This window comes from Fukomys damarensis, unplaced genomic scaffold, assembly GCF_012274545.1.
Source record: "Fukomys damarensis isolate Sample0158 unplaced genomic scaffold, DMR_v1.0_HiC HiC_scaffold_5, whole genome shotgun sequence".
NCBI classification, from domain to species: Eukaryota; Metazoa; Chordata; class Mammalia; order Rodentia; family Bathyergidae; genus Fukomys; species Fukomys damarensis.
In genome coordinates this window covers 1,251,026-1,265,751 of record NW_022900917.1, presented here as the reverse complement: position 1 = coordinate 1,265,751, position 14,726 = coordinate 1,251,026, and the positions used below count along the sequence as shown (strand labels likewise).

Below are 14,726 nucleotides of genomic sequence, written 5' to 3'. Positions count from 1 at the left end.
GGGGTCTGGCGGGGAGGGAGGAGAAGTCGGGAGAGGAGAGGAAGGGAGAGGCCGGGAGCCCTGGGTGCCTGGCCCTCGCCTTCGTCCACGCTCGTCCGGCCACCGCCGGGCCCACAGTCCAGCAGCTCCCTCCTCTCACGCGGCTTTGAGTGAGGGTTCAGTTCACCTGGTCTTTTTCCCAGCGAGTCCTTGTTTTCATAGATTTCAAATTTAAATTTTGTAAAGTGTATATTTTAAATGAGGTGAAATTGCACAACAGTTATTTTGAATTTTATTTAAATCAATGTTGTGATATGAAAAATCATAGAATCACATTTTTATTGAAATAAAAATGTAAAGACAATATTCTGATACCTAATTATTTTATCCTGAAACAATTAAATGCAAAGGATATACATGTTAAACTGCTACACACACGTAGGTACTATAACACATGTAATGGAGTCATCACATTTCATACAGCTTTATTATAAATAATTGGAAAGTTTCATTTTTCAAACCCAGATAACAAAGCTGAAAATACAATGTTTTTTTTTGTTGTTATTCATTTTATTTTTGTACTCATAGGTTGGGAAGTAGTATTCCTTATCCAAAGACTGATAAGAAAATGAAAGAAGGAAACAAAGAGAGAGTTTATCATTTGTATTTAAAATTGTTACTGCACAACGTAAAAATGGACTATAGCATTCATGCTAACAATTTAAATTTTTCTTGTATAATTTAAATAGCAAAATAGCAAACTTTTAAAAATGAAAAGTTTAAAGAAAAAAGGCTGTATATTTTAGTATCTTTAATGAGATATTTTTCCTGCTTTTTGAATAAAAGATTCTGTACTTTCATTTAAAAGAAAGATATTGAAAGAGAAAAAATGAAGGAAGATAGGAGAGGAGCAAGGAGGAAAAGAAGGAAAAAGAAGAAACAAGGAAGGAAGGAAAGAGGGAAGGAAGGAAAATCTGTAACAAAAGAACGAAATACTCATTTTCTTCCACTTAAATGAAAGCAGAGTTAAAGATCTTTGGGAGGCGGAGACTTTAAATGGTGCTATCAAGGAGCCAATAAAAATAGAAAAACTGTTACACCTGCAAATATCACATCAAAAGCAAAGAGATTGTATACACATATAAATATAAAAAGATGGTGGTAAACTTTAAAACTTTCTTTCTTAGAAATGTAAAGAGTTTGATTCTCCCAGTGGAGGGACGCCACTGAAGAACACTGATGCAGTCACAAAGCCTCACGTGTTGGTATTATTACCTTGAAGACACTGCTTCCCTTTTGGAGGAAGGAGACCTGATAGTTACTTCCACTTTCTCATTTTATAGTAACACATGTTTTGATTCTTAAAATGTTCACTATTGTAATCTTGAACACTTACATGCAGAGAGCCCTTCTTCATAAAATGCCACAGTAATTTCAAATTGCCATAAAAAGCTGTGCCCCTAAGTTCTCTTACACTAGATTGTCCCACAGGAATGTTTTCCTTAGGAGAGTTGTAGCAGCTAGTAGTCAGAATTTTATTAGTCAACTGATGGTGATTCTTATGATTACCTTTTACATACAACGTTGAGAGTTGTGCTGATTTTCCCCGTTGATATTTATGTAAAAAATAGAATCTGAAGAAACAGGCTGAAGGAGGGAAACACAAGAGTAATGTGTTTATCAAGCGATACAGGAGACTTTTTTGGGCACCTGTGTGTGTATCAGCCAAGGACGGCACAGACCCCAGCACGCCCTGTGCAGGGGTGTTCTACTTTTTGCAGGCTTCGGGATATATCTTTAATAGAAACTTCAGCAAGGTGAACCTGACAAGCATGTTTCATGCAGTTAATTGTAAAAAAAAATCAATTTTTATGGACTGACAAGGTGAAGAACTGAAGATGTAGGAACACATTTAAGGCAGCAAAGTCATGCATCCAAGTCCACATGCAAGAGCCACTGTGAAACCATCCGCTCTGGTCCACTTAGCTTTGCTTCAACTTAAAATGCTCCAGATACTGCCTTCTGGTATCATGGCAAAGGAAATAATCAAACGCATGTATACTACTTTAAGAACTTGACGATATATTTCACATTCTTTAAACTTTATTCAGGCTATAAATATATCTGCATATCAGTCAATCAGCTTTTAAAGTAAATGGAAACTGTAGCACAGGAGAAGAATCTTAATTTTTCACGTGTTCTGTCTGTATGTGACCATGTCCTCGTTCTGAAACTGCCTTTTGAGAAGGTCACAGAGCAGAGTTCTGTGGCCGCCGCCTTTCCCCACACTACAGCTGCTTATGGCTTACAAAACGGAATTTACATCTGAAGAGGGGTTAACTGAAATCAACTCAGAAGTACAATACTGAGACTTGGCTTCTGAAATCCACCAGCATTTAACAATGCAGAAGACGAGGCTGTTCTTTCTGAACTTTATCAAAAGTGTACAATAGTATAAACGTGTCTGTTAGCAGGCTTGTGCAGAGATAACACCATCTCACTGATGCAACACGTCCTTCCCAGAGGACCAAGACAGGGCTGTCTCCATTCTTCGTGCGCATCCTTTTCTTTTGATTTTGCATGAAAGAAGCTGTGTCCGTCCCCCGTGGTCGTAGTTTTGCAGTACGACCCAGGACGAGCGTGAAGCCTGGCAGTCCCTCCACTTCTTAAGCCATGACAGCAAGAAGCACAGAGTGACCAAGAAGAGATTTCCCGAGCCCAGAGAAGGGTGCAAATGCACAGCCAAGAATCTTCCAGGCGTCCTGTAACTTCCACTTGTTGCTAGAAGGGAGTCGATGTGGCCGGTGCAGAAACTTTATCTGGTCTCTTGGCGAGTGGCTCCTCCAGGCTTTGCTGCTTGATGATCGCTGTGGACACTGTGCTTTCAGAAGTCCAGAGGCCGGATCATCATGGTGGTGGAGTGCAGGGAGTAGCTGGGCCCCTTAAAGTAGTGCCACTTGATGCCGTTCAGCTTCCCGTGGTTTTGCCCCGCAGTGTAAAACATCCCGTTTAGATTGGAGGGGCCACAGGCATCAAACCACCAGCCTGAAAGAGTCAGAAACGAGAGAGGAACATTTATAAGTCCCCTGGACATCTGGGAGCTACTGGCATGAGCTGTGAGCAACATGTGCATCCTTCCCATGATTACTGCAAACAGGAGGCCGTCAGTGACATTTTCCCACTGGCTGGACTGTTTCAAGTGACACTGGTGTGGCGTGAGTAGAGCCATGAAAGAGACAGAGGCGCTTATGAAACCACTCTCCATGTGGCTCTCCTGGGACCTGCTTCCCACTGTGAGGGTGGGAAGCCTCTGCTTTAAGATACAATCTAAGCTGGGCTGGGTTAAATGCAGAAGAAGCAAAGTGCAGATTCCCATGAGTGCCCTTCCACCTTCTGCCCCAGAGCACAGAACAACTGTCAGAGACGAGGTTCAGAGGCGCAGACAGCTGACGTCTAGAGAGAAGACATTCTCCGTATATTCTGTGAATCCATCAAGAACTGGCCCCACACTGCTTCTAAAATTAATTAGAGAAAGCGTAATGACTGTGGCACTCAGGGTGAATTTTAATTATTTTGGCCCGTCTGCAGCTCACAGCAATATGGGAAGTGCCTGCTGTGGTAGCCATAAAGCACAGACAGCAATGTCTTGTCTTTGAGCTTTCAAGCTCCTTCTAAAGTCAGTGAAAAAGAAGTTGAAAAGGAACATGGAAATCCTGTGCTCGCACAGCTCCATAAGGATAACTGGATTACTCAGTTTTCTTTTTTTAACAAATTAAGGTTTTAGATTTTTAGATAAAGCGCAGTACTTTTCTCCCTCTCCTGGAGTCACACCACTGAAATCTTTAGGGAGAGATTTATGCCAGAGACATTCTGGAATATTTGCATTTGGATACAGTTGACCTCTCTTTGATTACAGAGCTGTACCGCAGGGACTAACAGCTAAAGAGAGAGCTGTGTGGCTGATGTCTGACTGTAACATGAGCATTATCTTGCAGACTTTAGAAAGAGTGCAGTGAAGAAAACCTAATGCTCTTCTCTGAGTCTCGGAAGAGGAATGCAGTGGCTGTGTTGTGTTTACAGTCATACTAGAGGCACAACAAGCAGCATTCACATTCTCCTGGGGCAGCAGGGGGCTCCGCTTGACTGATTTGGAGAGATGGTACTGAGGCTGCTGGCAACATAAATGCTAATGCGACCCAAACAGGAGGGACAAGGAGGTCTTCTTAGCAGGGAAGGGGAACTGTGAAATTCTGTCTTTCCTTCCTCAAGAATAACTCCCTGAGTTTCAGTCAGTATGCCTAGCAAAAATGTGCTATTTATGTTACAAAAGGCCCTCTAAAGTTTGGGAATTCACTTTCCCAGAAGACTTCCTGAAGGCCTAGCATGAAACTCTGCAAGGAGAATGAACTCAACGACTTCTTGGTCTGACTCTTTGTCCCCAGGGCACCCTCTCACACACAAAGGCCTCTGTCTACTCACGAGGCCGGAGGCCCCAACACACTCCTCTACCAGACTCACAAAGAGGCCGGCATGAGCCTGAATCTCCGATCTGCACTAGGGTGCTCAGGATGAAAGGAAAGAGCAGACCACCCTACCACCAAAGGGTGCAGGTGGAGGACACGCACAGAGGGAAGTTGGGGAGGCCTGGGAAAGCGGCACCAAACAGCAGAGCCTGTGGGGAGACCAGAGGCACAGATCCGCAAGCTTCCCAGGAAGGAATGGGGGATGGCTCTGGTGAGGATGGCCTTTCAGGGACCCAGAAGAAGGCCAGTAGGACTGGGTTGCTGTCAGCGAGACAGACAGTTGCCGGAGGCTCTGCGTGTACAGACACCACTGGCCCAGGCTTCTGTTTTCTGTCCCACATTCACTGGGCAGACATGGTTCTGTAGGAGCCGGCTCAGAGACTCAGTCCTAACCTATCTGAGTTTGCTTGGCAGGGCACTGGCCCCTGGCTATGGCTCACAGAAGCTCAGAAAGAGAAAAACATGTTTTGTGTGCATAGAAGAGATGATGTTCAAGGTGACCTGAAGGAGACAGGCAGGCAGCCAGGGGAGATGGCAGTGGGAGCTCTGCTCAGCAGGGAGGGCAGCCAAGGGCTACTCAGGTGGGATGAGAGGGTCTCACGGATGCTGCTGAGCGTGAACAGGGAGACTTCACAGGAAGGCCGAGAAACAGCGTGGAAAGTGCACAAAGTTTGTGGGAAATGCATGGCCTAGCTGTGTCCATCATCAGGTGCACAAGTACAGCGTTCTCCAGGAGTGGGAACTGATATTTAACCAGGGAAACCAGCTGTGCTGGGCCAAATGTTGAATCAGTCACTGTCGGAGCCCTTTTTCTAGATGGTTTGCAAAAGCCATCCTGAGCACAGGGGCCTGCAACAAAGGGGCGGAAACCAAGCTTGAAATCACTGCAGCACCCATTACTAATGGACTTTACTACTGTCCCCATTACTTGGGGACAAAGCTGCGTAAAACAAAATTCCTAATGTCAAGTCACGCAGACTTTTGTACAGGAGGCGAATTATTAAAAAGCACTTGAGGGCCGGGGTTTAGCTCAGCAGTTCGGTGGCCTGCCTTGCAAGCACAAGACCAGAGTTCAATCCCTGGTACCAAAAAAAAACCAAAAAAACAAACCAAACACTTGATAACCATTAAACAAAGAGCTAAAGAAAAGACCATGGCAATAAACAGCAGATGGTCCTACTCCCTGAGAGCTGCAGGATTCTCTGTCACCTAAGCTGGGTCCCGAGGATGGCTACAAGTCCCAACAGGAAGTTTCTAACTCAATACCATCCCTCACAGAGCAGAAGAGAGGGTCTGCCAGTACCCTGGCTTTGCTAAAGTGCCATGGGGAGAGGCGCAGAATAAGCAGGAGGGAGAACACAGAAGTTCTCACGAGACTTTTAGAAGTGTTCTTGTGAGAGATGAGGATCCTGGAGAGAGTAGATCTCATCTGTGACACTGACTTCATCAGTCAACAATCAAGAGATCCTAGACAATAATACCAGTAGTATTTGATAGTCAATATGTACCTGACTGTGTGAAAATGTCTATATTCACTGATCCATCCATCCATCCATCATCCACTCATCCATCTGTCCGCACACCCACCCACCCACCCATCTACGAATCTCTCACGTTAGCCCCCAAATGGCCACATATAATACGGCAAGTACCATAATAAGGACACAGAGTTGAAGGAACTTCCCCAAGGTTCCATTCACCACATGAGGGTATAGGGTTTGACCACCCATTTCCAGACCTTCAAAAAGCTGGATTAAGGATAAAATAATACACTAACTACTTTCACCTGTAAATCTGTATCTACATTCTTGGTGTCATTTAGGAAATGGGGTCAAGAATTTTAGAGCAGGAAGAAAAGGACTTGCTCTTTTGTGCCACTGCAGTGATTTAACAGTGAAGACATTGGCTTCTTGGCCTCTGGGCTGAGATCAAGTGTGATAATGAACACAAGGTATGCAGGGCTCAGTCAGATCCGTCAGAAAAGTATGAAAGTGATTGTAATGCAAGGGAGAATAGCTTATAATGACCACCTTGTAAAAACACGGGATTTAAGAACGGAATCTGGCTTTGTTTCATGTGTGTGTGTGTGTGTGTGTGTGTGTGTGAGTATTTTGATTATATGAGGAATCAGAATGTTCAGTTCCTTCTTTAAGACTAGGGGCCCATGCACACTGTGATCAGAGAGGAAATGATGATGATAAAAAGGAATTACAAAAAGGAAATAAAAGGGTGACATTTTTCACATCAATCTCAGCTCCACTGTGCCGTATTCTAAATTTCAGGGTAGCCCAGGTGGCCCGGGCAGGTCTTTCTGTGCAGGTGAGTATTCTGTTTTTACTGAGATTTGCATTAAAACAAACTACACAAAGGAAATTCTACATCAAGCATTTCAAATAGTTTTTCTGTATTCCGTGAAAAGAAGCATAAACTGGGCTTTTTGGCCTGAACCGGGCGCCGCCGAGACCCTCTCCCGCCGCCGGCACAGTGGGCAGAGTCTGACCCCGTCCCAGCCCACGGGCCTGGCGCCCAGCGAGCCCTGCTCTGGGGGTGCGGGCCTCAGGCGGCCGAGTTGCGCTCCCTCGGAGCAGTGCAGGCGCCCGAAAATCATCTTCTGGCCACGCTTGGCCTCCGTGGAGCTGGACTTCGCCAGGCATTTTTCCTTATAACCCCTAACCTCAGCCATGTTTGAGTAAGAAATACGAGATGTGTGTTTCTAATCCATTTACACTTTACTCATTAAAATTTAGTTTTGGAATAACTATCCCAGGCTTCCCAGGACTTTAAATTATTGGAGTCTTTTATCTTTAAAGCAGAAAATTCACATTTTATCACTAATAAGTTAAACTCTGCCTAGAAAATAGGAATTTGATTCTAAAGCCTGCGCTCAGGAAGTTCAAATTTATTTGAGTCGGGAAACCTAACTCTCACTAAAGTCCTCTGATCCTAAACAAAATCTCTCTCAACACTTCTTCTCTAAGGTAAAAGTACAGCACACAGAAAAGGAATGTCTTTAGGTGGATTTCTTTTATGCATTTTCAGTGATGCATGAGAAGCAGAAACACACAGAAGGGCTCGCACGGAAACTAAGATTTTACCCCCGCATCTCTGAGAGGAGCTGGGCTGTGGTGACCGGCGAGACCGTAGTAACAGTCACTCGGCGAGCTCCCCTGTACAGAGGGTCCCGGGGCCCCCAGGCTCTGGGGCAGCTTTGGGGTCTGTTTCAATTTTGTTTTTATTGGTCCTGTTTGCAGTACACATGGATCACACCTTGTGGGGAGTTGCTGCCAGGACACGACACGTCTTCATTCTTGTTACATCACTTCCCCTCTCCCTTCCACGGCTTGGTCCCCTTCCATATGCAAAACTCATACAAGCTAAATCTTGACAGTGGCCTAGGTGTCCATCAAGAGACGAACGGATAAAGAAAGTGTCACTGTACACACGGAATACTACTGTGCCATAAAGAAGGATAAACTCGAGGCACTTGTGAGAATGGATGATCTTGAGACCATAATGTTAAGTGAAAAAAATCAGACACACAACCTTAAGTATTGCAGGGCTTCTCTTATATGAGAAGCCCAAAGTATTAATAAACTACAGAGCAGCTGCAGGACCTTTGTACACAGGGGCAGATTCGCCGTCCAGAGTTCTGCATTCCTCCTGCCATCTGGAGCTACATTTCTCGCCAGGACTTTTCTTCCTCCCTTTCTCTTCTCTGTTCCAAAGAGGAGCAGTTGTTTTTCCTGGCCAGTGGTGCTGAATCCATCGAACGCATCTGGGTTTCTTACTGTCTCTGCCTCCCTCGGACTTCGGGTCCCTCCTCCCCATGTAGCAGGAGGGAGACGCGGGGTGGGGGTCTCCAGGGCGTCCCCATCCCAGGCCACATCCCGAGTCCAAATCCTTCTTCCGACACCAGTTCTGTGAACAAGTTAACTGCTCTGGGTTTCAGTTCATGAAAAAGGAATTTCTGCACCCTCTTTCCTCTAATTAAAAACTTTTAGAAACTTCATGTAAGTTGTTAAGCATGAATCATTCATGATGATGCAGAGCTGTCTGTGGGACTAAAGTACCTGGTAAATACTTGCTGTGTTGTTACCAGAGGACAAAACCGAATGAGTTACTGGTGATTTCTCGTCCCTGCCAGCTGCTCACCCTGGCGTGGCCCCTGCTCCAAGCAAGTCACTTCCAAGTCCCTGCTTCCAAACATACGAGACACATTCTCGGTGTCCTCCACTAGTCTCCTAAGAAATGAATTGTGCTATCAGAAAATAACACAACCCTAAGCTTTGCACTTATAAACTGTAATTTATTTAAATTTAGGAGCCTGGCATTCAGATCTTTACAAGGCAGCCACTGAGTCTCGCGGGCTCCGACCAGCCTTGACGTCTGTCCCAGCTCTTGCCATCCGCCCTTTCCCTCCACAGCTGTCAGGCAATGTGATCTGCACTTCCACACTCCAAACCCGAGTTCTGCAGGGGCACGACTGCCTTCCCCCTGCAACTCCATGTCCGCTCAGAGTCTCCACCTGATCTTCGTATCTCCGAGCTGCGTTTACTGAGCACATACTACAGGCCACACCTCTGCAGAGCCAAAGACTCCACGGCAGGGGGCTCACAGCTCCATGGGACTCGCAAGCCTGTCAAGTGCTAAGCGCAGAAGCTGAGCTGAAGCAGCAGCGACGCAATTTAGGTTTCTATACTCGACTCCAGGACTCCACGTGGACCTCGTCTCTTCACGTGTTTACTCGGAGCCCCGGGCATGCCAGGTACCTGATGACTTCGTGTGGGCCCCAAGGTTGGGACGCTGAGAGGGCTGTTTCCCAGTGCAGAAGTGGCCTTGCCAGGCTGCGAGCAGGTGGTCCAGCCTGGGAGTCCGGGAGGGATGCTCGCGGCCGGCCGCACTCAGGGACGAACCGAGGTGGCTTCAGAGCCGCCCGCCAGCTCACACATGCGGGAAGGCCGAGTTTCTGCCACGATGGTTGGGCCGCACATTCCACAGCTCTTACATCTCATCCTAAGCACGGAAACGCACGGAAGAGGACTAAAGCAGGAGAGCGCTGTGGAGCAACGCTGTGTTTGCTGCTGTTAGCAACTTCATAATTATATTTTATAACAAATTTTCAGGCAAATATCTCTGTAGTTATTTAAAAATTAGATAATATAATTGTAGTCTTTGTAGCTTCAAAAATGTAGCTTAAACAGACTTTTAAAATACTCGTTTTGCAGGATTTTAATGTACTGCGAAAGCCCATGTTTTAGTAGAATATAAGTTCATTTTGAATGAAATAATACAATAATAAGTTTTAATTTTCCTAATTTTTAATATCCATTTTATGTATGTTAAGTTTATGTAAACAAAGGCTGAGTGGACACTGGATGAAATCACATTTTTCTCCTTCTTCCTGTCAAGCAGTGGCCGGACTGCTGGCCTTTCCTAAAGCGGAGTGTCCTGAGGGCACAGCAGGAGCCCGGGAGGGCATGGAGCCACTCCCCAAGTCACCTCTCCCGCTGCTCCCCGTACAGCCCACAGCCACATTGCTCTCCCTAATGCGGGGACCCGCAGGGAAACGCCTGGGCCTGCACTCAGGGCAGGCCGGTCTGTGCGGACACATGCGCTCTGCTGCCCCAGTGGTGCAGCAGAGGTCTGGCAGCCTTCAGCAGAGGCAGCACTTGGGCTCCTGGAGGTGGGAGCCGCATAGTCCCGTGGACAGGGCGCCCTGCACCTGCTTCTGCTGAGTGAGCCTGCGGTATCTCCCTTTAGCTCCAGCGATAGCACTGCCACTTATGTGCGGCCAAGTGACTAGTTTCCTACACAAGCTGCCAGGAGCACCGAAATGTCAGAATCACAGAACCGGAAGAAAATCTGGTGAGTGGTTTAACTTGACCACAAGCACAGGAAGTGTGCAAGGAAGCTCTGAGTGAACAGTTCTCTCTTGCTTCCAGCAGGGGTCTCGCCCGGAAAGGGAGGGTCCCTCAGCCTCACCGCCCGCTTCTGATCCCTCAGTGGCAGTGTCTTCCCTTCTGCCAGCCAGTCTAGGACCAGCTGCAGATCAAAGTCTTGCCATTCATGGCTTACTTTTTGACAACCATCTCTCCCAGGGGACAGAAGATCCACTCTGTCCCTCCTGTTTCTCAGTAGAGGCGACTTCCTTAGTAGGCACTCATTAAAACGCCTCACTGGTAGGAAGGAGGAGCTGGGGTCAAAATGCTCCACCTCGGGTCTGCCTGAAACACCTTCTGCTTTCAGTTAAGCCTGTCTGTCTCTTGCTTTTCAGTCTTTAACAGATAAGGGTAACAATAGCGCATCCTCCAACCAAAATCCCTCAGTGTATTGGAAAACTATCCAGGACAGGGAGCGTGTGATAAATCTAACTTTACCCTCAATTCCTTTTATAAGAAACAAAGCAATAGAAGTAAGTGAGATAAAACAAAACTGATGACAACCAACACTGTGGTTAACTAAAGTCCCCCTGCTTCAAAGGGACTACATTGATGGCTGGAATCAGCGTTTGAAGAAAGGAACTGGTTTCAGACAGTGGAGACAGGGAACTCCTGGGGCTCAGGCAGTGGTGGCGGCACTGAGCTGCCACCTGGGGCTGCTGGTTCCCAGCCGTGGCACTCCAGTTGCAGCCTTTCTCAGTGTGTGAAAGGCTTTGAAAGGCCTGGATTCTTTCAAAGGGGCAGCTGAGAGGGTAATGGCGTTTATTACGAAAACACATTACCGTAGACTCTTCCAGCCCAAACAGGAGTGGAAATCTTCTCTCCCCAACTAATGTGTTTATCGGGGGCCAAGGAATGTTTCCAGGAACGACGATGGAGAGGGAACAGGACAGTTCAGCCACATGAGGCAGAAATGAAGTCCTAGCCCTTAGCCGCAGAGTCTGCTCATTGCTGAGAGGTGCATGGGCGCTTGAGCCTACATCTCTGTTCTTCAGACACGGTGGGGATCCCGGCCTGCTAAGCACACACCAAGAGGGGCAGAGGGCTCTGTCCAGTGCTGCACCGGTACAGTGAGAACCACCCCAACGTAGGACGGATGCCATGAAATGCATTTCAGTACCAAATGGGCAGGAAATGGGAGGACTCGTCTTTTTGTCTTTATGTAAAGCTACTTACTGACAGTTTCATTTTGGGATCAAGGAGGCAATGAAAAGAAATCTGTTTCTCAAGAACCTGTGGCACCATATTTTTAAGCAGTCCTAGCTTGGCAATAACTGTTTCTTTCCTTGGGGAGGCGAGATGAGGAGATGACACAGGGGAAACTGAGGGACACAGATGAAGGGCGTGGCTGAGGTGGGTCACGGGCCCCCCACAGCACCAGGCTGTGGAACACAGGGGTGGGGCAGCCAGCAAGCAGGGAAGGCAGGAAGGGACCCCAAAGCTTCTCTGCAAGCCCAGGGCTTATGGAGGCTGAGGTAGGATGAGTGCAACTTCGAGTCCTGCTTCAGCAATGTAGGGAGAACTTTCCCCAAATAAAAAATGAAAAGGAAAAGTGCTGGAGATGTAGCTCAGTAGTGGGTTTGATCTCTCCTAGTGCAATAAACAAAGGAGGGCAGGAACAGAGCGAGGCAGGGAGGGAGGGGAAAGAAGCCTTCCCTCGGTCTGAACCGGTAGCGGCCGGCGGTCTAAGCACAGCCCCACGTCTCCTCTCCTGCACCGTCGCTGAGGGCGTGAAGCGGAGCGTGTGTGCTGTGCACCCACTGCGCGCTGCAGGAGGCCCTCAGAGGCCGAAGAGCTGGGCTGTGGAGCGTGGGCGAATTCCCGGAGCCCTGCTTGGCCCCTGCCCTGCAGCCTCCCTCGGACAGCAGCTGGCTTGCCCTGCGGGCGCACTCACCTCCCGTCAGCATGAGCGCGCACTTGCACATGCAGTTGTCGTTGTCGGCGTCTTTTGTGCTGAAGTCGGCGCCGTGCAGGATCAGGCTGCTCTGCTTCCCCGCTGTCCCCGTGTGGCCCTTCAAATACAGCCTGGGGGGACAAGAGGGACAGGAGGGGCCAGATCAGCCACGCGCAGGGACCGCCAGAAGAGCGGCTGTCCGAGGAGGGTCCACGCTTTCCTGGCTTTCGCTGTTCACTGTCCTTTCACCGAATCCCGTTCTGAACCAAAAGTCAAAAGAAAGAAGAAAACAGAGGAAAAGGAGGGAGGGAGAGAGAGGGAGGCTGCAAGTCACAGGTACGTAGTTCTGACTACAGCGTTTCTCTCACCGTGCACAGGAAACCCACACAGTTCTCACAGTGCACCAGCCACCCCCACGCCCCGGTTTCCAAAGGAGCGCGCCTGGCATGGCGTCCCTGCAGACCCCACTCCACGGCACCCACTGCCGGGGCAGAGCAGGTCAGGTCGCAGGCAACCCCACCTGAGGGCCCACAGCGCCGGCCGCTCACTTCACCCTGGGGCTCTGGGTTCATTTATAGGGCTGGTCCGGAGCGCAGAGCAGGCCCTGCCTAGGTGCGGGGTCTCTGGAACCAAATATTCTGCAGAAAATTTGGAGCCCAAGCAAATTATACAATTAAATCCCAGACAGGTTTCATTGGTTCCAAGGACCGAGAACTTCTAGCTAGTGGGAGTACAAACGGCTTTGAACTCCGACCTTCCAATTTTGGCCTATCCTTTGGAGCGTCTGCCATGAACTGAGAAGCAGGGGTGCAGAATAGCAGGGCGCCTGCTTTGCTGTACTTTTGCTGAGGGCCGGTTCATACCGGCTGTGACCAGCCTCCTGAGACGGGGCTTCCCTGGAGGAAAGTCAGGGAGCAGGTCACGATGGAGTCCTGGGAAAAGTCCCCATGCCCGGCCACCGCTGGCCAGAGCAGCCCGAGTCTTAAACTTGACCCCTTCTGCCAAGGCCTCAGAGACGCAGCAGGACACCTTGGGCCCCACTTCCTGCCACAGCAGGGTCATTGAGAGCCCGGCCTCTCAGTCTCCTCAGATTCACACAGCGAGGAGCCATGGGTTGCCGAGGCTGCCCAGGGCCCTGAGCTCGCAGCAGCTCCAGGGCGGTGCGGACTCCAGGTCTGCCTCGGTTTCCTGCGCTCTCCATGGCCTCCTCCTCCTCGTGGGGAGGGCAGCACCGTCCCCTGCAGAGGCTCTGCGCTCTCTGGATGTCTGCAGGGCCTTCCTCGCGGACTCAGTGGTTACCGAGAGGTCGCTGCAGGGAGCTGGATGCAGTTTACAGTCTCAGTGGTGAGCATGGGCGATGCCTCAGCCTCATAACACGGAGTTGTGTCTTTGCATAACCAAGGCAAAAAGCATGCATGACCGTGCATTTGAAAAACGAGGAAGAGCAAAAACCACAGCGTTGTGAAGCTGGGTCACATGGAGCGACTTTGTTCTCAGTTTTTTGAAGAGCCCCGTACTATTTCCAGAGTGTCTGCACTGATGTATGTCCCCACCAACAGCGTTCAAGGTTTCCCTGGACGTGGTTTGCCGAAAAGACACCTGCACTCGCATACTCGCTTGAGCATCATTCCCAACAACCAGGAGAAGGAGGCAACCTAAGCGTCCATGAGTTCTGAATGGACAAAGAAAATGGTCAGAGTGGAATACCACACAGCCTTTGAAAAGAAGGACACGTCATCATCGGCTACAACAGGGAGAGAACTGGAAGACGTCAGGCTTAGAGACTGCATGATCTCACCTAGCACACTCTAGAGAAATTAATCTCAGGAAGGAAGTGGAGAGACGGCTGTAAGAGGCTGGAGAAAGGAGAGAGATGCAGAAGGACGTGTCAGGGGAACATGTCTTCCCGATTCATATGCTAAGCATCACCAAGACTTCAGTGATCTTGCACTTCCTCATGACCACAGCTAATCACACTGAACTGCACATTTCAAAATAGAAATAACAGATTTCTCACACGTGAACCACACAGAAACCCGGTAAGGTAAGGGGTGTTTTAATTATCCCAAGTCTCTATAATGTACACATAGATCAGAACATCACTTTGTATCCCAAAATATACATGATTATTTACCCATTTAATAAAGAAATAAAGAAGCATCAGGTGGGAAAGAGTTCAACCCCCAATCTAGTCTCTGAATAGAACTACTCTTACCACTGAGTATGTTGTAGTCTTTTCCTTGTTTTTCTCCCCCAAACATAAATTCTGTTGATTTTTTTAGTGCATGTGCAATGACTCAGACAATGCACTCAGAGACACCAATGATCTGAGATTATAGGTACTCGTTCATGTTAGTGTTGGAAGATGACATTCCTTCTTTTTCCTTCTCC

At 48.2% G+C, this 14,726-nt stretch overlaps 1 protein-coding gene across 2 annotated transcripts in view; it reads right to left on the bottom strand.

The window, feature by feature from the left end:
- Positions 1 to 925: 925 nt before the first annotated feature.
- The window catches only part of Angpt1 (angiopoietin 1), a 178,383-nt gene continuing 164,582 nt past the window's right edge, over positions 926 to 14,726 (bottom strand). For both annotated transcript variants that reach the window (XM_010615722.3, XM_010615721.3), the window contains exons 8-9: positions 12,336 to 12,466; positions 926 to 3,024 (exon numbers count right to left, since the gene is read on the bottom strand). In XM_010615722.3, the coding sequence (XP_010614024.1) occupies positions 2,864 to 3,024; positions 12,336 to 12,466 (292 nt within the window). In that variant the 3' untranslated portion in view covers positions 926 to 2,863. The remainder of the gene's footprint in view (positions 3,025 to 12,335; positions 12,467 to 14,726) is intronic.